Source organism: Necator americanus, chromosome IV (genome assembly GCF_031761385.1).
Source record: "Necator americanus strain Aroian chromosome IV, whole genome shotgun sequence".
NCBI lineage: Eukaryota > Metazoa > Nematoda > Chromadorea > Rhabditida > Ancylostomatidae > Necator > Necator americanus.
Window position 1 is genome coordinate 7,431,540 of NC_087374.1, and position 26,917 is coordinate 7,458,456.

The 26,917-nt window shown below is 38.1% G+C and overlaps 3 protein-coding genes across 6 annotated transcripts; all 3 read right to left on the reverse strand.

Moving 5' to 3' along the window:
• Positions 1 to 2,928: 2,928 nt before the first annotated feature.
• RB195_000598 (uncharacterized protein) lies at positions 2,929 to 6,766 on the reverse strand (the record flags this gene model as incomplete). 2 transcript variants are annotated; one of them, XM_013439761.2, is made up of 6 exons in its annotated part: positions 2,929 to 3,021; positions 3,135 to 3,220; positions 3,276 to 3,454; positions 4,101 to 4,286; positions 4,377 to 4,468; positions 6,707 to 6,766. In XM_013439761.2, the coding sequence occupies 6 exons, from the start codon at positions 6,764 to 6,766 to the stop codon at positions 2,929 to 2,931; spliced, it is 696 nt and encodes a 231-aa protein (XP_013295215.2). The 2 variants fall into 2 exon arrangements, with proteins under 2 accessions (XP_013295215.2, XP_064052905.1); XM_064197024.1 differs by lacking the exon at positions 6,707 to 6,766 and adding an exon at positions 6,420 to 6,440.
• Positions 6,767 to 19,595: 12,829 nt separating this feature from the next.
• On the reverse strand, positions 19,596 to 20,390 carry RB195_000599 (uncharacterized protein; the record flags this gene model as incomplete). 2 transcript variants are annotated; one of them, XM_064197025.1, is made up of 5 exons in its annotated part: positions 19,596 to 19,610; positions 19,672 to 19,785; positions 19,838 to 19,909; positions 19,966 to 20,057; positions 20,375 to 20,390. In XM_064197025.1, the coding sequence occupies 5 exons, from the start codon at positions 20,388 to 20,390 to the stop codon at positions 19,596 to 19,598; spliced, it is 309 nt and encodes a 102-aa protein (XP_064052906.1). The 2 variants fall into 2 exon arrangements, with proteins under 2 accessions (XP_064052906.1, XP_013295216.2); XM_013439762.2 differs by lacking the exon at positions 20,375 to 20,390 and having other exon boundaries at positions 19,966 to 20,091.
• A 471-nt stretch (positions 20,391 to 20,861) lies between these two features.
• RB195_000600 (uncharacterized protein) lies at positions 20,862 to 24,330 on the reverse strand (the record flags this gene model as incomplete). 2 transcript variants are annotated; one of them, XM_064197027.1, is made up of 13 exons in its annotated part: positions 20,862 to 21,005; positions 21,068 to 21,197; positions 21,444 to 21,517; positions 21,581 to 21,670; positions 21,728 to 21,805; positions 21,873 to 21,987; positions 22,256 to 22,404; positions 22,490 to 22,663; positions 22,744 to 22,869; positions 23,056 to 23,124; positions 23,484 to 23,576; positions 24,154 to 24,242; positions 24,306 to 24,330. In XM_064197027.1, the coding sequence occupies 13 exons, from the start codon at positions 24,328 to 24,330 to the stop codon at positions 20,862 to 20,864; spliced, it is 1,356 nt and encodes a 451-aa protein (XP_064052907.1). The 2 variants fall into 2 exon arrangements, with proteins under 2 accessions (XP_064052907.1, XP_064052908.1); XM_064197026.1 differs by having other exon boundaries at positions 21,873 to 22,002.
• Positions 24,331 to 26,917: the final 2,587 nt, after the last annotated feature.

Consider the following 26,917-nt stretch of genomic DNA (forward strand, 5'->3'; position numbering starts at 1 on the left):
TGCTAAATCACTGAATGTTCGAGTGAGGGAGGACCTTTACTTCAGCTAGATAGCAACAGGATTTGCTTTTCTAAAACGACACCCTTAATCCTTGTCACCTTTAATCGTGCAGGAGCTCCGAGCAACTTGTGCTGAGCATCTTATCATAGTTACATGTTTCGCATCTGCTTCACAAATTTTTTCTATATTAAAACTTACTTTGCATCTTTAAATCGTTAAGACATAACACTTAATCCAAAATTAGACTAAGAACATTCTCTGTGGATCGAGTAAGGCTTCTAAGCCAGAATTAGAGATAAAATAACTTCCTACTCCTTAACACTGAAGAAAAAACACACACTAAAAAGTATTTCGCTAGAACTCTGTGACAAGGCCTAGTTCATTCTACTTTGAGGATCTGCTCCTGTGAATTCGACAATTTGTTGGCGGATGGTTGGGAAGAGAACTTTCTCCGATGATTTTATCCCAGCAAATTTGGTTTCGCGTGGTTAGGTTTGATTTGATCACTGCTTGGCAAATTTTTCTACTTTTTTCCTTCCTATAATGTTAGTACATAATTCTTTTTTTCTAATTGAAAAAAAGAAGTTATGATGGATTTTATGGTACTGTTTCCAGAGATATGTGTGTGAATGTGTCGGAGTTTTTTTCTAATTTTCCTGTGCAAAATTTTTGCATGAAAATTGTATTCAAGAAGAAAACTGCTCAGATGTAAGAGTCAACAACTTCGAAGAATACACAAAAAAGACGATCTTTGTTACCGGTTTTGTCGAACATGCAATCAAAACCGTTAAAAAAGAATTGATGTGGTTCTTTCTGTAGTTTAAAGGCATCACCCCACGAATCTGAGGTGTTACGGATTTCAGGTGGAGTATTCGTATACGGGATCGTAGATTATGGAGAGCAGAGTGTTTCTGTTCATTTCATCCTAATTGCCGTAAAAAAAACGGCCCGGAAGATGCGGTGCGTGCACAAGGCTGGCGCGCTCCAATTGAACTCGTTGTGGAAAATAGCGCGCCGTTATTAATTAGGAAGAAATGGACGGAATCACCACCCTCTCCGTAATCTACGATCCCGTATACGAATACTCCACCTGAAATCCGTACCACCTCAGATTCGTGGAGTGATGCCTTTAACCCCAAAACCGGGAACGTGCTAATTTCACGAATCTGATTTTTTGGACAGTGACGAATGATTGGCAGCATTCAATCCGAACTCGCAAAATGAGCGGGACGTTTTTGGCTCAAAACAGCCTGGGTAATTTGCCGCTAAGAGCTTTTTCTTGTCGTTTCGTGTTGCCGTTCCGCTCTTCTTGAACAAGTTATACTGTCATAATATCAAAAAATTAAAAATAACGGGTTATAAAATAGAAATAAAATGTCCTCTCAATTAAAGCTCAAACAACCATGAAAAAATTGGGGAACATGGGTGGAACCATTGATTTCAAAAAGTGTGCTCAATTATGCAATTTCTGGAATTTTCTGAGGTTCACAAACGTGTAACTGGCCTATACAGTTAGTTTCGAGACCTAACTAATGTAACAAGTCAGTGTTTTTACTCATTCAGATATGTCTGGTACCAATTTATCGACCTGGAAGGAGTGAAAGGCTTGGTTGGAACCAGGGCGGATTCGAACCTCCGATAGATCGTGCACGACCTCTTACTGAGTGCGCTACATCAGCTCTAGTGCCATAATATCAAAAAATAGAAAATAAAAAAAAACGAAGAATCAAGAAATAGAAATGAAATACTCTTATAATTAATTCTCAAACGAAATGAAAGAGTTGGAGATTAAAAGAAGAACCACTGCATTTAAAAGAAAATTCAGATTAATTAATTTAATTTGAATTTTATTGCGTATGATTGTATTCGTGACCACTTTTAAAATACACCGCTACTATTCGTCATTACCTACTAATATTTGTAACAATTCCATCATTGCAGTATGAATACATCTGATATTCAACGCGTTGAGTCGTTCAAACATATGGGATCCTCCTAGGGGGCGGAGACGATGATCGATAGGACGATTACGACGATAAGCTCCTCGTTTTTTTTCAAAGATAGTTTTCTCGCTTTTTCAGTGCGATTGTGCACGATTTCCTAGGACACTGCTTCATATTTTTGGGGCGATTGAAAAATCCTTCATCGTTACCGTATACCATCGTTTCGATATCCTTCTGTCGGGGATCAGGCAATTTCTGAAAATCCCTTTTTGTTACAGGTTCTAACGTAATTTTAGGAAATAACTCAGACAATTGTGTACTTGGAGGTCATTTTTTTTCTTCTAGATTTTTCCTCCAAGTAACACGGTAATCGTTCAGCATTTGAACCACTGCCCACCTTCAGCGAGGACGAAACGCGTCTAGCGGACACAACATTTCCGATGGCGGTAGTGAATTTTTACAAAAAAGAAGGAAAAAAAATCAAAGTATTTATGGTATAATTTAGGTACTTTATGAAAAGAGAACTTTCACTTCAATCTAGTGCACAACCCTTTTTCTTTGGTCAGTTAAATCAATCAAACGTTTTTTTTTTCCTGCTTACTATAGAAAGACATTGCTTAAACGCTTTATTGACTCTTCCCAGGAGGAGGAATAGAAAAAAAAGAGAAAAAAAGGGACAAATCATGACTGTAATAACACCAAGCAATGTTAAGACTTAGATTTGAAAACTTCTGTTCCTAAAACGATGTTCAAATACATACATTGACAATATATGGAGGACCCGATAAAATTCTTGAGGATATGTGTGCAAAGGCAGTGTTGTTGTAAGTTCTTCATGGATATTTAATTGTGAGCATTCGATCAGATACTGTGGTGTGGTGGTATAATTCAGAGCATCTCGTCAAAGCTTCTAATGAGATTCAGGATATTCGTCGGGATGTTCGTGTAAAGGAGTTACCACATTTTCGGATGCGAAAGACGCTCTTCAAACCACATGGTAACCCTTGCTCACGGCTCGGGTTTCCTTTTTCTCACCACTCTTCATCCTTGAGAGACGTCGACGTAATCTTGTGCGCTTCTAAATAACTATTCTGAATAAAATCTTAAATAAATATTCTAAGTACTTACTTCTAAATACTTATCTCTCTAGAAAGAAGAGTTTCTCTTTCAAGGAGAAAATAAAAGACTAACCGCGATTTTTCCAACCGGTTGATATTTCGGTGAGTTCGAATTCCAGTAGTGACATATCATAACTGCTGTTAGAATGAAACAGACACCTAAAAATAAGGGTTGAGGCTAACCACATCAGACTAACCAATGAAAATTTCTCACCAACAGCAACAGAAGAGAGTAACATGAATCCAGACAGCCCGTTGACAAGACCGGTACGATCCTTCATTTTAGAGAGATGGTCAAGCCAAATCCCGGTGGTGATCACTGCCAGCAAGTTCCCGACAGCCGAAATGATACAGCACACCAACCACATCATCAACATTGTGCGCCAGCGATATCTGGAAGACACACACACACACTCATTTATTACAGTTCTGCTGCGTTCAGCCGAGCAGACGCGACGCGTCCGCGGCGAAGACGTGCGGTGCGTGAGGTGCGCGTCCTAGAAGGAGCTTATGAACGCAGCAAAATTGCGCTTTTCGATAAGCGAATCCTTCAGAAAATCAGAGTTTTGGTGCGCTTTCGCAGCGTAACCGCTGCGTCACGCCGATCCAAAGCGTTCGGCAACAACCTCGTAAGTATTTATGTCTATTTGTGTTGTGTTTGTGTTTGAATAATTTGTCCCACTTTTTTTCTTTTTAAATAGTGGATCCACAGTCAATTGAGATCGATTAGGCATCCTGAGGCTGAATAGCCGAGAAAGATTTATTTCGAGACAATTACTGATAATTTTATTGACAGACAGCATGGATCATCTCCAGAAATACTGGGAAAAAGTAGCTTAGTTGGAAGTAGACAGCACGTGACCTTCTATTTTCTTTACAGGAAGGTTACTAGAATATATTAGGATGTTATTAGGAGATCAGTAATCATCTTGACACAATTCTTCCTCAATCAACTAAAGTCAGGATCGATCAATCGATCGAATCGATCCCAACTGATCCTGGTCCACTTTGTCCCAAACTCTTACAATCGGCTGCTCACCTATGTACTGCTCCTAGTCCAAGTGCTCCGGTGAGAAGACCGACTAGTGCGGCTACGGTATTCATATGACATGTGCTTTGGTACTCAGCTTCACCAGGATAACCAGGACAACTGAGGCCATGAATGAGGAACGCGAACGAGATCGCCAACTCGGCTCTACACAAATGCACCATGATTTTCACGTACCTAAAAAAGAAGCGTTTAAGAACTTCGCTCGCTTCCTGGCGTATACGAATTTGAGAGCGTTTCTTTGCGTGATCAACACTACGAACATACTCTGTGTGTTGAAATCCGGATCGTTGCATCACTGTGTACGCTTTGTAGCGTCGACGTTCCGACGCGCTCATCTCCTCATCCGTCTCTGAACTCTAAACGCTCCCATATTGAAAATATTCATCATTTAGCTGAAAGCTGACTTATATTTCACAATATAAATTTACCACAAAAAAAAAACAGCTCGAATCCTTATTTTGTATCTCGGTGGTTTTTTTTTTTTAATTATGTAGACACTTTTATTTCTTCAACAACAGCTTCTCGCTTCAGTTACTATATTACCTGGATGAGAAATCATTTTAGGGTGATTGAATTTTTTGATGAATCAATTTGACCTGAAGCAATTTTTGTTACCTCGTAAGCAAAGAATAAAGGATTATAACCACCCGATGTTCACTAAAAGTAAAATATGAAGATAACTACTCTGATTTCACTCTTCAAACATACCTCTATTATAAATTTTAAAACTGAAAATCAGAAAGAATACTTTGGTACTCCATACTCACACATATAAAATGTAGAAATTTGAAAAAAAAAACCCAAGAACGTTTGGAATTTTGCCTGTTCACTTTATCCTGTTCCGCTTTTTTTTTAAAGAAAGAGACTGCGTAAGAAATTCGCTATATACTCTGGGTGTCATAAATTACAGCCATTTCTGGAACAGCTACGTTTTCCGGGTCAAAGTTTCTTTTCGCAAAATCCGGGCAACTGCTAGACTGTATTGAGAGTACATAGTTCTAAATCTGCTGCTTCAATCAGGATATTTCCATACTCCTAGGACATGGGTGTAGTTGGTTCAATTAGTAGAGAGAAACAAAGAAAATTGAGCATAACTTGTTTGAAAAATCAAAAAAAAATTCTAAAAAAGGCAGAAAAAGTGACGAGTTCCCCAATTTTTTTTTTTGAGTTTCCATACTATACGTATGTGAGTATGCGGTATCTAAATACTCCCCTTGATTTCTACTTTTGAAATTTATGTGTATGAATGAGAAAAATGTGAGTAGCAAAGAAAGTGAAGTAAGTTGCTTTCGGTTTTTTATCACCTGTGTACGCTCTGTCAAACATAGGAGGTTTGGTAAGGTCAGCGAAATTATCAGCAGGATTCGAAATTTGACAGGAATCCTCAGATTTTATATTAAAGACTAATTATCCGGGTAGATGAAATGAGTTGCTTCTTTTTTTTTAGTTTTTTTTTTCTCGAAAAAAAGAGGCAAAGTTAAAGGAACGAAAAAACGGCGAAAGAAAACGTTAGAATTGCAAACATTCCTCTCTATGTACTAGACTTCCTACATAAGTTCTCCGGCCTTTTATTTTCATTGTAAAAGAAGTATTTTTGATGTTTGATTTTGAAACATCCAATAAATTATTATTGAAAAATTTATTTACTATTACCATTTATCATTATTTATTTATTTTTATTATTTATTAATTTATTGAAAAAAAAAACTTTTTTATAGGAATTTACCCAGAAACTCTAATAAATATATGCAACACATCCGGATTTTGTATCTTCATTTGAACGTGCTGGCTCAGACACGCACGAAGGACTCAGTAAGTTTGTCGCCGTCCTACCGGATGAGTGCGATTGAGGCAAGGCAGAGGAGTAGCGCGGGTCCTGCAGAGAAGCGCTGCGGGTGCGGCGCGTGCTCATCAGGTCAAAAACAGTTGGCGTTGGTGTATGAATTCTCTCATATATTCAGAAATTTTTCAGCAAAAAAAAAATATTACCTTGAGATTACCTTAGTAGCGAAGAAGTTAAGATTACAACTGGAGAATAAAGAGTTCAAACCTAATTCATTTAGGTCTTAGAATTTTTTGAAGGGATAAAAAAACGGTCATTTCCCTATTTGTATTCTTTAAAGTATGTAGGCTACAGTTGGAGCAAAAAATTGATGGAATTTCTTCGCATTTACTTCTCTAAACTGTCAACAAGGTCATCAAGGAGAGGAATGCAAAAATCCTGAACCTATTTGACATAGAGCGCACAGCAGTTTCTCATTAGTCCCTATTCTTCGAGAACTAAACAGCTTAGAAGAAGAAGCTCACCAGAATTTGAAACGAGGACATCGTTGGAGCGTTAGGACCGAAGGAAAACCTGTTCCAGACGAGAATCGATGCACACTAATGTTCGTCGATGATGCCCATTCTCTGCGCACTTCGCTCCGCTACGCAGAGACGTTATCGCTGATTCGGTCTACAGTAAGCCCGTCTCTATACTCAAGGACCCATCCCATCCCATTTTTTTTGCTTTTATATCACACGCTATTAATCTTCTAATTATTTATAAGAATCGCTTGCGAATTGTTCGAGAATGAACTGAAATCTCCACTCACCACCGGATTCGGAATGATTATCCGCAAGTCGGGCTCCTCGAATGGTCTCAGCAGATCCATCCGTAGATTACGCTGAAGAATTGTGAAATGAGAATGAGAATGTTCGCATGAATGCATCGAATAAATAGGGAAATTTTCGGAATTTGTGATTTGTTCAATGACGACATGAAGTTCACAATAAAAGAATGATCTATTCCTATGTAATGGTATGAATCCACAAAATAAGAAGGAATTTTTGTGATCATTTTGTGGATTCAAATCACATACTACATTTCCGAACCATCAATCACACAGACTGAATAGACATTCTTTTGTCTATTCTGGAGAAATCACACGAGTTTAACTTTGGCGACAAATTTCGGTAAAGGACTTTTTTTCCAGAAATGTAGGTTATTCTCGATTGGAACCATCTATTAGCGAAAAGCATCTTCGGATCAAATCATAATAATCAATAGTAATAATGTCTAATGTAGTTCGAACATGAGAAAAAATAATTTTTAAATGAAATTAACAGGTTAAACTTAGTATTTCCTTCGTTAAAAGATATCTTTGCACTAATTTATTTTTGTATTTATATTTTTTATTTTATTTACAATAAAACTTATTATCTAAATTCATTTCATGGTTCACTTCTTAATGAAATTTGAATTTTTTAACATGGATTATTGAGCAGAACCATATGTAATCTATGAGCATATGACTAGATTATAAATTTATAAACATTCTACTGAATATTAATGGGCACTCAAATAAAAATTTTATGGCATGCAGCCTTTAAAGTACATAAGATGGAACCTATATCGAATTCAAGTCTTTTCCCTTCAGGGTTTTGCTTTTTTTATAAGCTATGCATCATGAATGCTCTCTTCCGTTTATGTCCTTGTTAAGGATAAGGCTAAAGTGTTTGTACTCGTAAAATCCTAAAAATTTAATCAATCAAAATATTATTTAATTATTTGATTTAATTGAATTGAATTTGTTTTATTTGTTTAATCTCCTGATGAAGTCTTCATTTCAAAAAATAAAGTGAAAATGAATGAAATTTGGACTACTTCCAAAGGATGCAATTATACTAATGATAACAATTATAACACTGATAATAGTAATAATAATAAAACAAATGACTAAAATAATTTTCACGCATTTTTTGTCATTGAAGGTGGAAAAAATGATGCTTTTAAAGTTAGATGCATAGACTCTCCTGAATAAGTAAATACTTGAGATAAGCTCTGATGTTTAGAGCAAATCCGAAGGAGGAATTTAATCCTTTTATAAAATATCTCTTTCCTAGTAATAACAAAAATAATAATAAATATAATAAACAAGTATTTTATAAAAATACAAGTAAAAATAACTCTCAAATCCTCCAATTTTTATCCGGCACACGTCAACTGGGTAAAAATAAAGAATTTTGAATTTTCCTTCAATTTCATTGCAGTCAACCAAAGCTGCACTTCAATAAATAAATATCAATGTATGAAAGAGGGCGAGAAGGTCGATGGCGCCGGTTACGCTTGAATCGAAACATTCTCTATCTTCCATTAAAATCTGCTGCATGTGAAGACCTGTGTACGTACGTACGTGCGTACGTACGGTGTAGAGCACATCAATCACGTGAGTACGGCGCTCCCGGATCCGTTACGTACAACCGTGTTCCCAACGTTGTCCATTACGGGTTTCAATTGCATATTTTCTTATCGTTCCTTTTCTGGATGCTAACCGAATCCGTAGGGTTAGTATCCGAAAGATGAGATGAGAAAAGATGCAACTGACCCCGAATGTCTCCCATTTCAATAATCATTAAGCACTTCCGAAGACACGTAACGTTAGAGGCGATCTGATAAGCCTCGTGAGAATGAGGATGGGACATGTCCCATATGGTTCGGAGAGTGGTCGTATTCTCCTAAGAAAAGCGAGAGACTGAAGAACGACGTGCTGTGACCATGAGACATCAGATCAACAAGCAAAAAAAAAACCTGAAGTGATCACGTGAAAAGCATAATTTGAGAAGAATGCAGGAATATGTAGAAGAGAGCGCATGGATGGATGTAAAAACAATAGAGATAAGTCTCCCGAGAGTGCACGCCGTCCTGAAAAAAAAACACTTGGATTAAAGAACGCAATTTAAATTTTTTCCTCTGGCTCCTTATTGAATTGGCCGTGAACTGATTGAATACATGTACGAATACCCGCTGAATATCGCTTCGCAAAAGCAAACTCCACGAAAATCTTTTTTTTCTCGGAACAACTAGTTGTTGGTGGTCCGGAGCTGAAGAGGCCCGCTTAACTTTTTTAAAAAAAATTTTTAAAGTCAGTATAACTAGTTTAATATGATTATGACAAGATTAACGGCGTTTTTCAACGCAATAATCGTCAATCGGGTCCCAACTTTGCGAAGCGCATGGAAATTATCCATGGAGAGGGAACAGATGGAGTAAAGGCTCACAAACAGCTAACAAGTAGGCCTAATTGAGAAGATAATATTATTAATAAAACTAGTAAAAAAAACAATGTTGATTTAACTTAAAAATTAAATTAATATAGAGAGTTTTTATAAAAATTTGATTTTATTTTCTTCTGTCTTCGGTCCTCTATTGCAACACGCCACCCTTACGGCCCGCCCTCTACAGCGATTCGTCGAATAAAATGAATTTTAAAAAATTCTAGAAAAAAAGTTACTAGTAAACTATTGTCATTGTTGTTGAAGCCACTAAAATTTCGAAAAATTACCGACCCAATTTTTTAGGAAGGATTTGTTTCTCTTGTCTAATTCCCTACTACTGACATTGAATTTGTAGCACTTATTCAACTAAAAGCATAGTTATCATCTCCGGAGCAATACACTACATCAAGACAATTGGAAACAAACTGCAAGATATTAACGAAGATGCTTGATGGATTTAGCACGGCTCCAATGGCTTCTTTGATCCATTTGGTTCTTTTTTTCGAACCCTTGGGTTACAGAAATATAATAAAGAGTAGAAATTATTCATTTCATGGAAATTTAGAAAAATATCACTTAGTTTTCCTTTTACGAATATATCTTATACAGAAATTATACAGTAATTTTTATTCCTTTCTTCACAGTAGACTCTTTTCAGAAACTAAGCTCTGCTCAGTAATCCTTGGTTGGAAACGAGAAGAACAATTGTGTACATCGTCACATATTTCAGAAAAAAAAAGTTCCCCTATCTTTTGTATTGTTATGTAAAATAACGTTAATAAAAAATTATAATTCCTATGGAAGGAAATCTGTGCTTTCTGCTACGTAAAAAAATGAAAAATCCCGAAATCTCGAAGGAGCCACGATTCTGACAAGACGTACTTTACTAACCAATCTTCTGTATGTAGGTGAAATGACTGCAGGATAAAGAAATCACTGCGAATTGAAATTTTTTGAGGTTACTCAAAAACAATTGTTGACCACTATACTAATATATATGTAGTATATCTATGATGTCCTAGTGTGGAGTAGCCTGTGTCCTGAAAATTTCAGGAAAAAAAACCTAAGAATAAAGAAATTCTCCCCTTTTTATAAAGCTGGGGTTTCAAGCAATCAGGAGTTCAATAACAAATTTCCAAGGTTTTTTTCTCGAGTGGAACTTGCCCAGCATGATCAAACAAATGAAGCGTCGCTGTGATTTATGGACACTTCTGATTCTCGTTTGTGATACGAAGATTTATTGTAGGAAATTTGTAGTAGACTACTACATATTTTTGAAAAACGTCAACGAGAGAACAATTCAAAAAAGTGCAGCGAGACTTAAAGCATGTTCCAAAATGACTAATACACGAACATTCTTTGAAATATCAAATTTTTCGGGTACGAGTATAAAACGGTATGTTTATTACTTTCTCGGATCGGACGATACAGCCTGGCATATTGCCATATTGCTTGTCAATTTCAAATACTTCGATAACAGGGTAAATGAATGGTAATAAATAACAACAATAAACAATAACAACAGATAAATGATACAAATTTCATTTTTTGGAATAGTGATCGACTCATCGATGTATCGATGTATTTCTATTTTTCTATGTATATCCTTCATACGACGTGAGGAGGCGAAGCGGATTGAAAACATCGATAGATCGATCACTATTCCAAAAGATGATAGTCACATTATTTATTATTATTATTTGCTGCAATTATTTGTTTTTATTCATTATTATTATTTTATTATTTATTTACTTCGTTCTCAATCTATTTGAAATTCCCAAGAAACTGGTACGTTTATACGACGAGAGGAGGCGACGCGGAGTGAAAAACAGCATTCTCCCTTCAACTGCTTACGCAGCGAACAATATAAAATCAAATCTCCAGGATTACCAGAAAAAAAAAACGTCTCGCTTGGAGGCGACCACATGATTACAAAGTAGAAATTTGACTGGAACTCTCAACATCAAACACGAATGTTTGACGACGAATGAGGACGAGTTAAGAGTTAATTGTGTAGAAATGTTTTGACCTTGATATAGTGCGTGGCGACGACGAATATCTCATGCTATTAACCAGTTTCATAGAATCGCAAAATATTCTGCTACTGTAGTGTAGCATATATTTAATATACATAGCCAAATAGAATAATATATAAAATAGGATGGAAAAGAAGAATAGAATGATATGAGCAAATGAAATGAGTACAGTTCTTGATAAGAAAATCGAAAAATTCTCTTCCTAGTAAGAAAAAATCTCTTAATAAGGAGATGCATCTGTTATTCTTCAAAACTCCTTTACCATGAAGAAAGAGAAAGAAAGAGAAGAAAGAGGACAGAGAAGAAAATATAGAGAAAATAAAAATGATAACGTTATAATAATGTCAAGGTGATATACTATGACGTTTCTTCAATTCTTATATTGTTTTCTAGAACAGAAATTTCTGTGTACAAGATAGAAAAGACATTAAAAAGTAGATTTTACGTTTCTTCTGTAGCCACTCACGAAAAACTACTTGAGACTATTATAACCTACAATTAATTTCATAGTAAAAAAAATAATATGGAGTATTCGAAAAATAAAGCAGCAATAATCAAAAGTAAACAAATAGTAAAAACACTATTTCACATACTTTGTAAGCCTAAAGCCGGTCTTCCCCTCTCAGAAATATTCCCTAAGTTTTTTCTAAATTGAAATTTCAAAGGCCAACTTTGAAGTACAAGGTAAACTGTGGAAATTTCTCTAGGATATCGCGTCCTACAAGATGTTGGGAGAGAATATTGAGGGCTAGCAGCTCTCTAAAGATGAAATCATTGGTAAAACACATTTTGACACTTATTTCTAACCGGTTGTTAACTATACCCAATCCATTTATTATTTTCCATGCGAAAAATGCAATAAACACCGAATTGAGTTGGTTATATCAATTAATCAACGCACAGCAAATCCAATACTATTTTTATGTTTTATTATTTAACTTTTTCAAAAAAAAATTTCATATTTACAGAAATACTCAAAGTGAGCAGACGAATAAACGCACAAATGTAGCTTAGCCCCTATTTTTCGCCATGCTTCAAGAATGTGATTTTTGTGGGGAAAAAAGGGAAATGTAATGTATCTTACCAAATCGCACAGCTTCATGAAGTCAGGAGATGGATGTGGTGGAATCGGAAAGAAAACCGGGTATAAGTGGACTTATGTGTCTGTTGTGTGTCTGTGTGTGGGAGAATCTCCGAGAAGAGATCGCCTGGCAGTGACCGTGACACGAACAACGCCCGCACTGTGCATGCCTCACTGCCCTTTCTCGTTCCCGACCGGCACCCACCGTCCACGCGATTCGCATTCACATTCTTCGTCATAAAATCTGCTTGATATCATCAGATTTATGGAATGCAGCCAATCCACGGCGCCAATAACCCGTACACATCCGCTCACTAATCACAAATACGTACGTGCACGCAAACCCGGAAGAAACCGGAGACGAAACATCGAACGTAAAAGTGCCTGCAATCGCCCCTTTTAACCTCAATACGTTAAGTAACTTATTTTTTCTTATCTGTTCCTGCAGCTGAAGGTAGATACAGATAATAAATTATATCAGAGCACACATTATTTATATTTAGAATGATAAAAGTAAAAAGTTAAAGGATAAAGTTTCTGGCGTTAATCAATCCGCTTGGGATGCGCCCCCCACGTTCACTTCAATTCAGAATCGTTTGAGGTTTACGAACGTGTAACTGGCCTATACAATGACTTGCGGGGGCCAGCCGATGTGTCAAGTCAGTGTTTTTATCCTCCCAGACAAGTCTGGTACCAATTTATCGACCATGGAGGGATGAAAGGCTTGGTGAGCACTAGGGCGGATTCGAACCTCCGATCGATTGTGCAGTAAGCGGAACCTCTAACCGCTACACCACACCCGCCCATTTAGAATGATATTTTCATTTATTTTAATTTTTATTTATTATTTTTATTTTGCTATCTGCTACCCATCTGTCCTATCTGGTAGAAATATTCCACTATATTCTCTAATAGATTCTGTCTAAAACTTTCATTTCATCTTTTATTCCTGGTTTTTTTTCTCTTTTTTTTTCTCCTAAAAACCTTCTTCAATTCCATAACTGATTCCATTCAAGACCAGATATTCAATCGAACACGATTCACACTACTGTAAACGGCCGATTTACGGAAATACCTCAATTAACAGCGAAGAGGATTCATCTGGAAGAACTCACAATGCGACAAGTAGCGACAATTTACGATTTACTTGTGATCGCGCGCAAACACAAGATCTTATCTTACGATAACACCGCTATATTTTTACTGGTTACGACCTGAAACACATTCCAACATCTATTGATTGAAGGGAATAGATAGAGGGATTTACGAAGATGAAAGAATGTATGTTTCACACTAATCTACAGCCGAAAAAACGATGTCCTGGCCCATCCATCTCGAATTTCTCAAAATATCCACGTCCACCTCGTATCCACCTTAATCGTTAGAATTTAAAATGTAGAATTAAATTAGATTTAAAATTTACAATAAAAAGAACTACTTAAAATTAGTAAAAAGCGCTTAAAGAAGTTCAGGGATGTATGATAGACGTTATTATCTAATGACAGAAAAATCGACGGAAATTAAATCAGCATAAAATACTATTAGAAGCATAAAAAATACAAATAGCATAAAATACTAGAATACTATTTTGTAGAGAAAGAAATGTTCTTTCAAATAATTTTTTACACAACGGTAAACTCTTTTTTTCCTGTGCGCCTGTTTAAATTTCAAAAAAAGAATCTATTTCTTATGCATCAACCTAGAAATAGCCATATTGCCTTTGCTTAAGTCATATTCGACAAATAGAGTGTACATACTTCTCAAAATACGCAACACATTCTTAATTTCCATTAATTTTTGCTCAAAAGAACCTGTAAAAACACTATGTTTACGTTGACATGCGCATAAATTAATTTCTTCATGAAAACAGTCCCTGTAAGTAACAGAAACATAGAGAACTAACAAACATTACATATTTATATCTAAAAATTATGTCCAAATTTTTTTTGTCAAAATTAAACTTTGTCTTGGTTCTCATTCGGTTTTTTTTTCAATGTATTTTACCCACTGAAACAATCTCCATAAAATTTTAGTTTGTACTACTTGAAGATTTCAGTTTTACTCACTTTTCTCCAGATTTAATTTTCCAGATTTTTGCCAGACCCTTTCAACAGTGAACCGTGCTTTTTTGCTGGGACAATGCGGCTCTGAGTTTCTAACGGTTATTTTTCGTAATTTTTTTTCTAGTTTGTAAGGGTCTTTTGCGCTTAATGGGTTTATTATTGTCTATTATTATTATTTCTTTGTTCAAGTATAGCTCGTAACAGCCGATTGGCGTCAGATACGCAAAAAAGCGTGCTGCGGTCATATGGTTGATGTTGTCGACTTTTCAGGGCCACATCCTTTCGGAACCATACTCTTCCCCTTCTTTAGCGAGCGTCCACGGATTAGATAAATTTTGAAAAAAAAAGATTGAAAATACGCGCTCATGGTGCTTAGCTTTATGCGAAACTCACATTTACACTGAAAGGTTCGTCCAAGCGATTTTGATGGTACATTCAGTCGCATATGGTGTTGTGGGTACGTACAACAATATAATACCATTTCCGCCAACCAACACTACCACTGACTCCACGAATCAAAGGCAGGTAATAACGAAATTGACGATGTTTGGATCGCTTCAGGAAAAACGGGTTAAATCTGGAGCAAGATTGTGACCACCCTAAGTTCCCCACTCGTTCTAAAAGACATCGTGGAAAATAGCCTTTCTGTACGAATTCTCCTACGAGGCACTTCGTAACGCAGTACACCTGTGCACTCGCGGAGTCTGCAAGCGAACGGATGAAAATAAGTGAAGTTGAGCAACTTAACCAAGCAAAATGAGTAAATAGGCTGCTGAGGGAAGCGACACGTGTCAAAAGAGGTTGTGCGCTATGAGGTGCCTCGTAGGAAAATACGTTCGCGAAGATCATTTCCTATGTCGGGTTTTCCGGACGATTAGAGAAACACGATATGAACTTGAATACGCTCATATTTGTAATCTACAATCGCATTCCTATCTTTTCCAGGAGACATTCCAAAATCGTCAATTTCGTGGCACGTTACCATCTTCAGTTTAGTTTTTCCGCGTCGCTCAGCCCTATATCATGGACGATTTGGAAGCGGCAAGGACAAATTTTCCTATGTTGCAATACAAACGGCGACAAGCACTACAAAATAGTAGTAGAAGAGGTTTTGCCGCTTGCGAGATCCATGCATCATTTTACGAGCGCCGGTGACATCGAACTCAGCAATCGTTCGTTGCGGTATGGCAAAATTAAACGTGCTGAATTGCCTTGCTGTATGTGACCTCTTGGATCGCGCATCGAGAAAAACTGTAAAGATTGCTTTATTACTCTAGTTTATTGGGTGTTTCGCATTTATGTTTTATTTTCTTGGTCGAGAACTATTATTTCTGAGCATATTTACAAAAATTTATTTCCAAAAATAAGCAAAGCTATTAAGAGAGTATGGGTCACCGTGGTTTATGGTTGGAGCCGGCTATGTTCAAGAGAGTGAGGGCGAAAGATCTGTCCCATCGAATACTCTTCCTCATACTTCCTCTTCCCTCTACCCTGCTCCAATCTGAGGCGTACCACGTTCACCCGATTATGAAAATATAAAGCGCTGACTATACATATGTCTAGGAAGGAACGAAACGTATGTCCTAACGAAAGACGCAGATGACGACAGAATTATACGATGACAAAATGCGGATTTGATGCTCGTGGATCCATGGATTGGGGAAAAACATCTAGTTCCTGTACTTTCCCGCACTCCATTGGATAACATATCCGGTACAAAACTGGCTTTTCATGTGCATATGTATACATATATCCAATCGGATCGGTGTAGCGCAGTCGGTAAGAGTCGCATAAGGAGAAAACCGTGGGAACAGCTTTACGCTCCGGGTTTTTTTTTTTCACCTTTTTTCACGTAGTCGAACTGCTTACTTACTTACAATGTCAGATTTTTTTCTTTAATAAAGGACATACGTGAATCAGTATGTAGAGAAATAAGACTCCGTAAATTGATCCACTTTTTTTCCAAACCTTTCACGTGCATTTGTTAACTTGTTAACTGGATGCAGCGCAGTCAGCAAGAGTCTTCTGGTGTTGCTACATGATTGGAGGTTCGAGCCCGCCCATCGCCATCCAAGCCTTTCTTCTCTTCGGGGTGGATAAATTAGTACCAGACTTATCTGGGAGGACAAAAGCACTGAGTTGATATATAGGTTGCCAACTGCAAGTCATTGTAAGAATAAACACTCGTTCGTAAACCTCAAACGATTCTGAATTGAAGTCGAACGTGGTGGCGCATTCTAAGCGGATTGGTTAACGCCAAACACTTTGTCCAGTCTGATAACGGATATTTTATGCGGATCTTGACTAAGTTCCGTCGTACTTCTAAGAGAGGTCATATAACTTCAATGTACGTTCTTTGCACAAACCAGCCAGGGAACAACGAGCAGTGAAATTGAGCGGTAGCTAAAAATACACCAAATTTTCAAACGCAGATCTTCAGCCGCACAAAAGGCCCCAAGAGCTTCTACCTCTACAGGTGACTGTCTCTGCAGTCAGAACCCAAATGGCTAGCGGTAAGAAATTTACCTGATAACCTTTGATTGACATGTTCTAGTTCATGTGGTGTACTTCTTTTTGGTCCTTGAATTATACAATGTTTTTTGTAAACCAAACCCTCAAAGCCTATTGCGTCCTAATGAACACAGTGAGTGCCGAAACCCATTCAACTAAGACCCTGGACTGCTTCCTCTTTCGAAGCCTTCGTTCGTCAAAAGTGGAGTTTTGAGTTCTGGTGGACGCGTGCTGACAGCCGCGTCCGCGTGTGACTGAGGGTTTAGGGCTGGGATGATCGCCATTCCGGCTATTTCATCGGCTCAAGTTAGGTTGTCGACGGCTAAATCACAATCCTCGAAGCCGATATTCACTAAGCCTGGCCTTGCCAGGCAATTCAATACATCCTCAATATCTCCTTAATATTTTGACTCCTCTGATGGAGTGAGTGGCTCCAGACGACTTCGACATAATAAGCAACCTTAGCCGAGTTATCACATTATTGACAAAAAGGAATGAACTATTGACTATAACCGATACTGATCCTGACGTATTCGATTTCTGCGACTAGTACGCAAGTGCGAAAGCACGCAAACTGCTTATCCTAATCTGGCAGCGCTTGTCCAGTGGAATGCAAAACGTAGGTTCTGCCGTAATATCGTGGAGGCAAAGTCGTGCATTTCTAACAAGGAGGTTCGCAATTACGACGGAAGTAATTTATCAGTTTGACAAACGGCAAAATAGAGCTAAAGCGACGCAATGCAATAGGCGCAATTTCGCAGAGTTGGTGTCTTATATCTAAAAATCATTGATAGTTTAAAATTTTTCGGATGAGGATCATGGATTCAATTTCACGCTAGCCCCAATAGGCCCCCAGAGGTGAACGAAGGTCCCAACGTGCCCCCTCGAGTGCGGTCATTTGCGCAACTACACCATTGATACACTTTTAGATTTAGTGGTAAATGTGATAAACATCAGTAAAATCTTTGAATGAGTGGAATATCACGATAGGATAATGTACTGATCATATATTTGAAAATAAATGCGGACAGGGTTATCGTCAGGTCAAAACACCAATTTCAATCGGACTATTGAGTTGAGTAAGGGTCCCATAGCACCATTTCAAGTGCAACTATTTACGCAATTGCACTACAAATCAGGTCGTTCCGACTGGACTGTACTGCTTCATGGACTTCTCACCAGCCCTAATCTAAACTTTCTAGGGTGAGTGCATTTTGTAGCACCTTGTAGTGATTTTTCCCTAGAGAGGGACGTATCTGTTCCTTCATGGTCTCTTTCAAAATAGATCATTTTATCTTAATATTAAGATTAAGAGTCAATGCCATTGTTGGTAATATTAAAAATTTCAATTTGATAAGAAATAGGTAATATAATTGTTCGCCGAGGCGCCAACTATTACGGATAGATCCACAAATTTCGCACAATTTCCCACAAAAGATACTGCGGCATCGAGTGCCACCACTGCATAAATCACACAAATAGGTCTCGAAGAAACGGGCGCTCTTATTGCAGCGCAGCGTTGCACGAGTTCTTCTATCTACTAGTGGGAGTGAATGTGTTGAAAGAAAATGTGACGAAGAATGATGTGAAACGATATCGATTAAACCCGCGTGGAACAGGGTTTGAGTGGTGTTGGCTCTACGCCAAACAAGTTCAAGGACGAACGTTTGAGACGGGAATCCGCCGACAGCACACTGAACCAAACGAAGTCATTTGTGTGGTAACTTTTGCGTTAGAAACAATCATGACAATACTGCTAAAATCAGATGAGATGAGCACAGATTCTAAGCGAAAGATCACAATTAGAACACTAAATGCATTTCCAACCCTATCAGGTAATACGGAATACGGACTTCCGTGGAAACCAACGAAAATTTCCCAAATTCCTTCTTGTCCACCATCCGAAATTAAAAAAAAAAATAGATTAGTCGCCACAATGGATATCTCAACTGCAGACCACTGAGTTTTTCTTCGCTTTTGTGGCTTCATATCTAAGAATTTTGGTAGATCGCAAGAAAGACGGAAGTATCGGCCTCCAGCAAAACTAACGGGATTTACAAACGTAAACGAAAGAAAGAAACTAGGATCTCTAAATAGGAAGAACATTTTTCGAATTGTTCCACCTCCAACAGAACTCGTTAGATAAGCATGTATTGCTAATACACATTAGATCATAGTAATAAATATACTGTCGCCCAAGCAACAGAGAGTAGATTTTTCAAAGTGAACGTAAAAAAGTGCCCGAGCAATATTAAGAGAGGCCCACATACATTACCAAAGTTATTTGAAGGTTGATAGGAATCTAATAAAGGTTAGGTACGCTTAAGTTAGCAAATTATTCCAAGAAAGACAACATTACACTAGGTATAGAAGAAAGTATTCTTGACAAAAAAAACTGAACTTGCTTTTATCTGGGTAGAAAAAGAATTGAAGGATAATTTTGAGTGATTCCATTCGCGCAATCAATGAAACAAGTTTCATTTGCTTACTCCATGTGGTCATATCTACTTTCCAATGGAAAACAATAAAAAGTATTAATATTTCACACTGATTTGAGCTCAAAATGAGGAATAAAATTCATTGCAGGAGAACACATTTCAAGTATGAGCTTCATCTTCAAAACTGTACACTAATAATCAATAGACCACTAATAAGGAATGAGATGCAGAAAAGATACACATGAAAAAGTGAGGAGGTATTAGAAAGATACAAGAAAGAGGCACTATTTCGGATCTGATCGTGCTTCGTTTCGAGGTCAACGCACTCCAACCTAAAACTCATAAAATGCTGCTGTGCCAAAACATTTCTGAGGAGGGACAAGAAAATCCAACCTGTGCTTGCCCTGGGGGTTTTCCTGCAATGTTTTGCTTGTTAGGCAAAGGGCGACGAAATAGGAGCACATGCCGCTCTGGTCCATGAATCATGTAGTGAACCCATCCCGGAGACTACAATCACTGTTGTGAAGACTAGATTGAATCAACATTCAAAGTCCCTCACCTGTTGAATTCCGAGGCTTCGCCACTCAGTTTCTGACATGAGACGATTTTTTGGTATGAGCTTCGCCACCTCCTTAATCCAGAGCAATTATACCGAAATACTTCCTCAAACTATCCAAAAAGACAAACCTTAGTAACATGAACATGTCTATATTCATATTCATCGTCCTCGTATTTGTTGGAGTAGTAAAAGTCGTTTGAACCAGTTGTCATGGCAGTTTCTATAACTTCTGTAGCATCAATCACAATGTGCATACATGACATCCGTTACAAGAAAAGGTGACGGCAACGCTTAACATCTATGTTCTTCGAAATGCAGGGTAAACTCTGGCATACTGTCTTCAATAAAAGAATTCAATAGAAGGGTAAGAATTAATGATAGGAAGGAATGAAAATACAGAAAAATGAAAACATAGAAATGAAAAGACGGAAAAAAGACATCTATCTTCATGAACTTTCCTCCATTTCCTCCAAACACTGAAAGTAGAATAAAATATCATAGAAACATACAGAACACTGGTTTTTGTGCTTACCTTACTCAGTTTTGCATACATGAGTTAGGAAAGAGGTATTCAGCAATACCCTAAATTAACTATTTGTCAACAAATAGGATGAGTTCTTGGAAACTGGAAATGGCAAAAAAAACGAACGTGAAGAAAAACACTATAAATACAGTGGAGCGAACCAGAAAAAAAAATGCAACTATAGATATATACTACTGCATTTTAAGTTTTTATTTCTGTACAGCGAGATCAGAAATGGCTGATGAAAAAGATTAATCACATTAGTGGCCATGAGTCAGAAATGAGTGCCTCAATGAAAACGTAGAATATTCGACACATTCCCAAAGTGCAAATATAAAAACGAAATCAACACGTTACGTGTTGCATCAAATGCATTTCAACGGGAAAGTCAACCAGTGTCAGACATCATCACCAGAAAAGTTCAAGATCTAATAATTGGATCCATTTTGCTGCGTTGTCCAAGAACAAGTAATGAAAAGCACACTGATTCCTACACATCTGTCAACTTTCTTTTTCATCACTGTACTCTGAACTGCCTGAATCACTGTTTCGTTTCCTCCCCTGCCTGCGAGATCGTCTTTTTGATCTTTTGGCCGAAGGTCCGTTAAGTGACGTCAGCCCAGTGCTTTTACAATACGACGGTATCTGTAAGGCAACCCCAGAAATCAATCTTAGGAAATAACGACAAGAATTCTAGTCAATCCTACTTCTTCTCCTTCAAGGATCCGTTCAAGCCTAGTAACAGAATAATCATCTGCGACAGCTACCATGATTCTCCCATTCGCACCAAAGCAAATCTGGCGGATGCAGCATTCCGCAATTTTAACGGTAGCTGTCCTGCAAATAATCCAGATGCAAAATAAATACTTTACTACGTACTGCTTAGTTTAACTTATTTTAAATACTTTGTGTTACGGAAGAGCAAAGGAAAAATAGAACAAAAAACTATTAAAGTGTAAAGAAAACAATATTTACAATTTCTAATAAGAATGAACCTTAATACTTCCGCATACGTGACATGAAGTAAGTGATATGTAGAACAACTTTCAGGAAGAGGACAGAATAAAAATAAAATAAGCTCACATCTTCACACTAGGAAGGCCTTCAGTGAGATCCCAAAAACATAGCTGACCCATCTTATTGCCGCTAACAATCCACTGAAAGGAACATAAACTTCTAGGGGAAAAAACACGTCAAAATATGCCATCCTATACACTTGCCCTATTCAAAGGATCAATGTCAAACTTGATAAACCAAATATCAGAATCAGGCAGATCCAAACGAACGAGCTGAAGCGCCGATGTATCCACCTAAAACCGCAAGAAAAAAGTTCAACAGTTTGCAATGCAGAAATTGTTTAATGCAACCTGTAACTTCGGCCTTATCTTGTAAAATTCCTCTCCGAACGAGCCAAACCTGAATACAACCACGGACATGTCGGACCCCTAAAACTGACAGAAGAATGTGAAAAAAGGAGATAATGGAACAGAGAAATAAGTCGTAAAGCAATACCTTGGAAACAACATAATGTCCGAGGAATCGAACACAGTCAACATAGTCATTGTGAAGATCTGTATTGATGGCAATGGGATAGTGAATTTGAATTGTTCTTCCAGATTGGCAGTCACTGGAATTGTTCGACCTAGACCAAAACAATGAAGGTGTACATATTTCGTTCGAGCGGACTCTTTGAAGAAAAGTAAGGTAAATAAAGAAACATCATAACACTTTTTCCAAGTTACTTGTATAGACATGCACAATTTTTCAGAAATGTAGTCTCATCTTTCAAACAGTACCTCAACCACGTATTTCACATTCACAACTACGTTTTTAAGGTCCAAAATCTGGTAACGATGTATGTTCCAAACAAGAGCAGATTAAAACAGCTAACTTACTCGGCTAGCTCTTTACGAAAATTAGCTTGACCTTTTAGAGTCATGCTATCGCGAATACGCTCCTGCAGCTTATCGGTGCCCAGAAACCACAACCGAATGGAATGGTCCATACTGCACGAAACAATATACTTACTGTCAAGCGACCAATCCTAAATATAGAGACCTATCTATGGAAAAACAAAGACGAACGAACAGACAAAAAAACCAAATTGATATTTTCAAAATGGAAACTACTAGGGAAAGAATTTGATCCTTGTGTCCTTCGTAACCTCCCAGAATGGCAATTGGTCCATGCACTCTAATATTCCAAAGGCGAATAGTAGTGTCCTTGGAGACTGAGGCAAATATCATTGAGTTATTTGGATCTGTCCGCATCTCATTCACGTGATCACCGTGTCCATACATATTCTTAAAGCAAAGACAGAATAGAAAGAAAATAGAAAAGTGATTAAAAAGCATGAGTGTATTCGGGAGAGAAGCGAACCAACCATAAGCAAACCGCCCGTAGATGGATCCACCAGGCGAATTAAACCAGAGTAACCACCGAAGGCAATTCGGTGAGCTTTATCAGTAATGTCGTAGCACCATGTTAGAGTGAAAATATCCATATCTGGCTAAAGTCAAACAATTATAAACATTCAACACAATAACCCAAAACAATACCATAAAAGCAATACAATCTGCACGAGAACATCAAAATTTGTAATTTCTCATAAATAAGCAGCAAAGTGCTTTAGAAAACTAAATAATCAAGGCCCAGCAACACATGCAGATTTGGGTACAAAAATCGTTCGACTTACCGAAGGATCCTTGATGCTTCTAACGAGGATGAGTTTGTTAGAATCCAATGGACACTCATAAATGGTGATCTACAAGGATTGAATAAATCACGACTGTCCTGACTTCATTTGTTTACATAAACATCAATAGGAAAACTCTCAGACGAACCCAACAGCTGAGGTCAAGAGTACTCCACAAACTACCAGAATACACTGATAATTCGTGAACATTTGCTTAATCTCTTTGATAGAATTTCACAACTGTAGGATTTCTCTATTGAACCATAGTACCTTATTTTTACCGATATCTTTGTTATGTATTATCAAAATTGCAAAACACACGTGCGATCTAAGTGGTAGAGCAAATTTTTCGTCCTATTTATCAACATACATACTAAAGGGATAATATATAAACAACAGTAGAGTAGAAATAAATATAGAATACCAACCATGTTTTTGGCTGCAGTGGCAAGAATTGGCACACATCTCTCCGGCTGGTATGGATTGAATGCACATGCATAAATCGGTTGGCGATGTTGCTCCTGCAACAGATATCCTACGAGCACTTTTGAACACTAACTCTGGAAAAAAGATACCTGTAGACACTAATAATAACACAGTTATAACATGCTTTCTGATAGTTACTAAACTAAACAAGAGAGGATAGCCGCAAGACAGCTTTCCTCCAAAATTAATTTTCAAAAAAATCAATGAAAAAACAAAAAAATTATGATGGAACAAACACCGTTGAGACTCCGACGAAGTCCACGGAGTACCTGGGTAAAATGTAATAACTAAATCAATCTGTGCCCTAAGACCTAAACAATGTAACCTTAAAGGATCTATAATATGTTAGCTAAAGTTACTAAGAGAAAAAAGAAGTCTTTATTGATTTGCTTGTGCCGTAGCCAAGATTGGTATTGATATAAGATATTGGCATAAGAAGGGAAATTAGAGCCTCCAGAAATAAAAAATAACGCGACTGAGTGGCTTCTAATTATATTTTCCTCGAGTACCTTAGCTTCACGACTAAATGCATGATCATTCGGGGATGTTTAACATAATGGATTTGAAAAAAAAACCGATCCAGCTAACAATTGGCAAGACAGACAAACTCACATAGACAGTTCTAGAAGCAAGAAATGGATGGGTGGGATCATCCAGTGGTATGGTCGAAGAATTAGAAACGTCTATCATCCGCGAAAACCCTTAGAAACGAAGTACTATCGTGAATAACGTGAACCTCATCTAACGTTTAACGCTTTGCTTACCATGACCTTCGAAATCTGACTCCATCACCAATCCTCACCAAATCGACCAGGATTGGACTGAATCGATCTATCGGCGTATATTAGAACTACCAAAGAACATGTAATAGCAGCGCCGTGTTTACGAGAATGAAGTTTCAAATGAAATTTCGGAAGGAATTCGCGCCGCTGGCGAATGCAGGGAATCTTCCCAGGACCGCCGTAGGTCCGGCGCGCCACTACTTGGTAGCGCCGTTCGTAATTTTTCGGCTGGATCAGCTGGGCTTGGTAAGGGTAATGGATGTGGGATGTGTGTGCGCTTCCTTAACACTCCAGGAATTTTTAGTATCACGTACAGTAGTCCATAACGGTGGTGTTTGTGGAGTGTGCGTAGTGGGAAGTGTTTTTTTTTCTCTTGAGGAAATGAATGAAATCCGAAACTTTTTGACTGATCAGTGTCGTGGCTGAAGGGAATTTTTCCTTTCCGCTTCATTTCTTCCCTGCATCTCTCCCTTTCTCGTACTTTTTCTGCAACATACCGGTGATTTACGACGAACATAAATTCCCCATCGATTTGCATGGAAGGTCCATTCATGGAAGGAGGCGAAAGCGAATGAAACACGCATCATGCAAAAGTGCAGCACAAGCAAGTGAAGAGAAGTCACTAATGATGATAAAAATTTAAATTTAAATTTAAATTGGTGATAAAGTCCTGAGAATAGCTAACTAGAATTCGTTTTAGGACAAAGTCCGGCGTTATTTCAATCTGCTCAGGATGCGCCAACGCGTTCACTTCAATTCATTAGAATCGTTAGAGGTTCACGGACGCGTGTCTAGCTGAAACAGTGATTTGCGGGACCAGCTGATGTGTCGAGTCGGTGTTTTTATCCCCCTCCCCTCCCACATAGGTCTGATACAAATTTCTCGACCCCAAAGGAACGAAAGCCTTAGCTGACAGTAGTGCGATTTCGAACCTCGGAGTTGGTTCCAGCGGAACCAACTTCCCTACACCCCACCCCATCGTTAAATTCCGTCACAGCTAGCGATAATGCATTCATGCTTTTATTTCTCACTCCTCGGCACAGGCTGAGCGCAGGTTTTTTTCCGCACAGAATTCGAAGCATTTCGAACGCAACTGCTCTTCGATTCAGTGCATCTTCTCAGAACTTTCTACTTCGAAGAAATCAGACACGAAGTCGGGGCCGATTTCTGTAGGTTAAAAAGAGAAGAGTGAGCGTGTGTCTAAGGCTGTCAGTAGAATTCGCAGAGGTGATCGCGTCTCCATCAGTTGGTGATTATTGACCGAACTCTGCCACGTAGTTACGTTCGATCGATAGTCACCAGTTTGTAATGGTGCGATCGCATGTCGTCACCGTTTCAATTAACTCTAGCGGTGACGTAGCAAAGAGAACATGTGTGTTGTGGCAGACCCGTCGCGTGTTCGCGATTGAACACGCCTGGTAGCGACCGCATAGTCTGTTCAAGACGACCTGATGCTCACATCAGTATCGAAAGTTCCTGCGGTCGAAGCGGCGCTGTGGAGCTAACGGCTGGGATCCACATGGGATCATTGAAACCTGCAACGATGAGTGATTCTAGCAAGGGTCCCTCCTGTCGTTTTGACCCGACTATAGCAGCAGTGCGAACATCGTTGACATCTCAAGCATAGGATGTTGTGGCGGTGTTCGTAAGTGAATTCGATTCTTTTTCATTCACTGTCTCACTCCAGCTTGATTCTTTTTCGAGGGATTAAACATCTGCGGGCCTGCAACTATATCTCAAGTATAAGAAACGCGGAAAAGCACATGACGCATGAAGCCGCAGACAAAATGAAGGCAGCAACTCTACCTCATCCAATCCTACTTTTCGTAACAATTTCGATCTTAAATCTTGTTTGTGTTTGTCTGTTTGTGAGAAACAGTTACGCACTCAGAGTAATTGAAGTTCTCCTACGTCAGAGCGAAGATTACGGTACTTGCGCTTATCGTTGTGAGTGGCATGTTTGTTATGTTCTTCTCGTATTTCCACTTTCCTTTTCATTAGTTGCTCTAGGCAGCATCGTGCTCGTACTTCCCTTTTGTGTTGTTAAGAAAGCGACAGTTATTCAACTTTTCTTTTAGAATCATTTGATAGGAGCGGAATGCCAGCTCACGAAAATCCTGCTCCATACGCCCCTGCACCGATTGGTGCTAATTTCTAGTTGTTTTTCTTTTTTCAATTCAGAGTTTCTGCACATAGATGCGTTCCTTATGCATATAGAACGCTGATTCAACTATTGTTGCCATGTAAAGTCATGCCTTTGGAAACATTGATGTAATAGTTAGAGTGAAAGGGAGAATTAGAAGAAAATGCGATCTGTGAGTGTCTTGGAAACAACCAGGAAAACAGTTTAATTGATAGATTAAGTCATTTTATTGGTTAGCCAGAAGTAGCAGCTAGTCCTTGAATGTATAGCAATATCCACAGTTCCAGTTTTTGGTAAAATGTTTTCTTACTGTCCTCTTCTCCATGACGTCGATCTTGTTTTGTCGATGGAGGATAAGCTGCGGGAAATTGCGCGCTTGCGAGAACATCATCCCGAAATTGCCATTGATTTCCCTTTGACATCACAGTAGATGAACTCGGAAACTGCTATC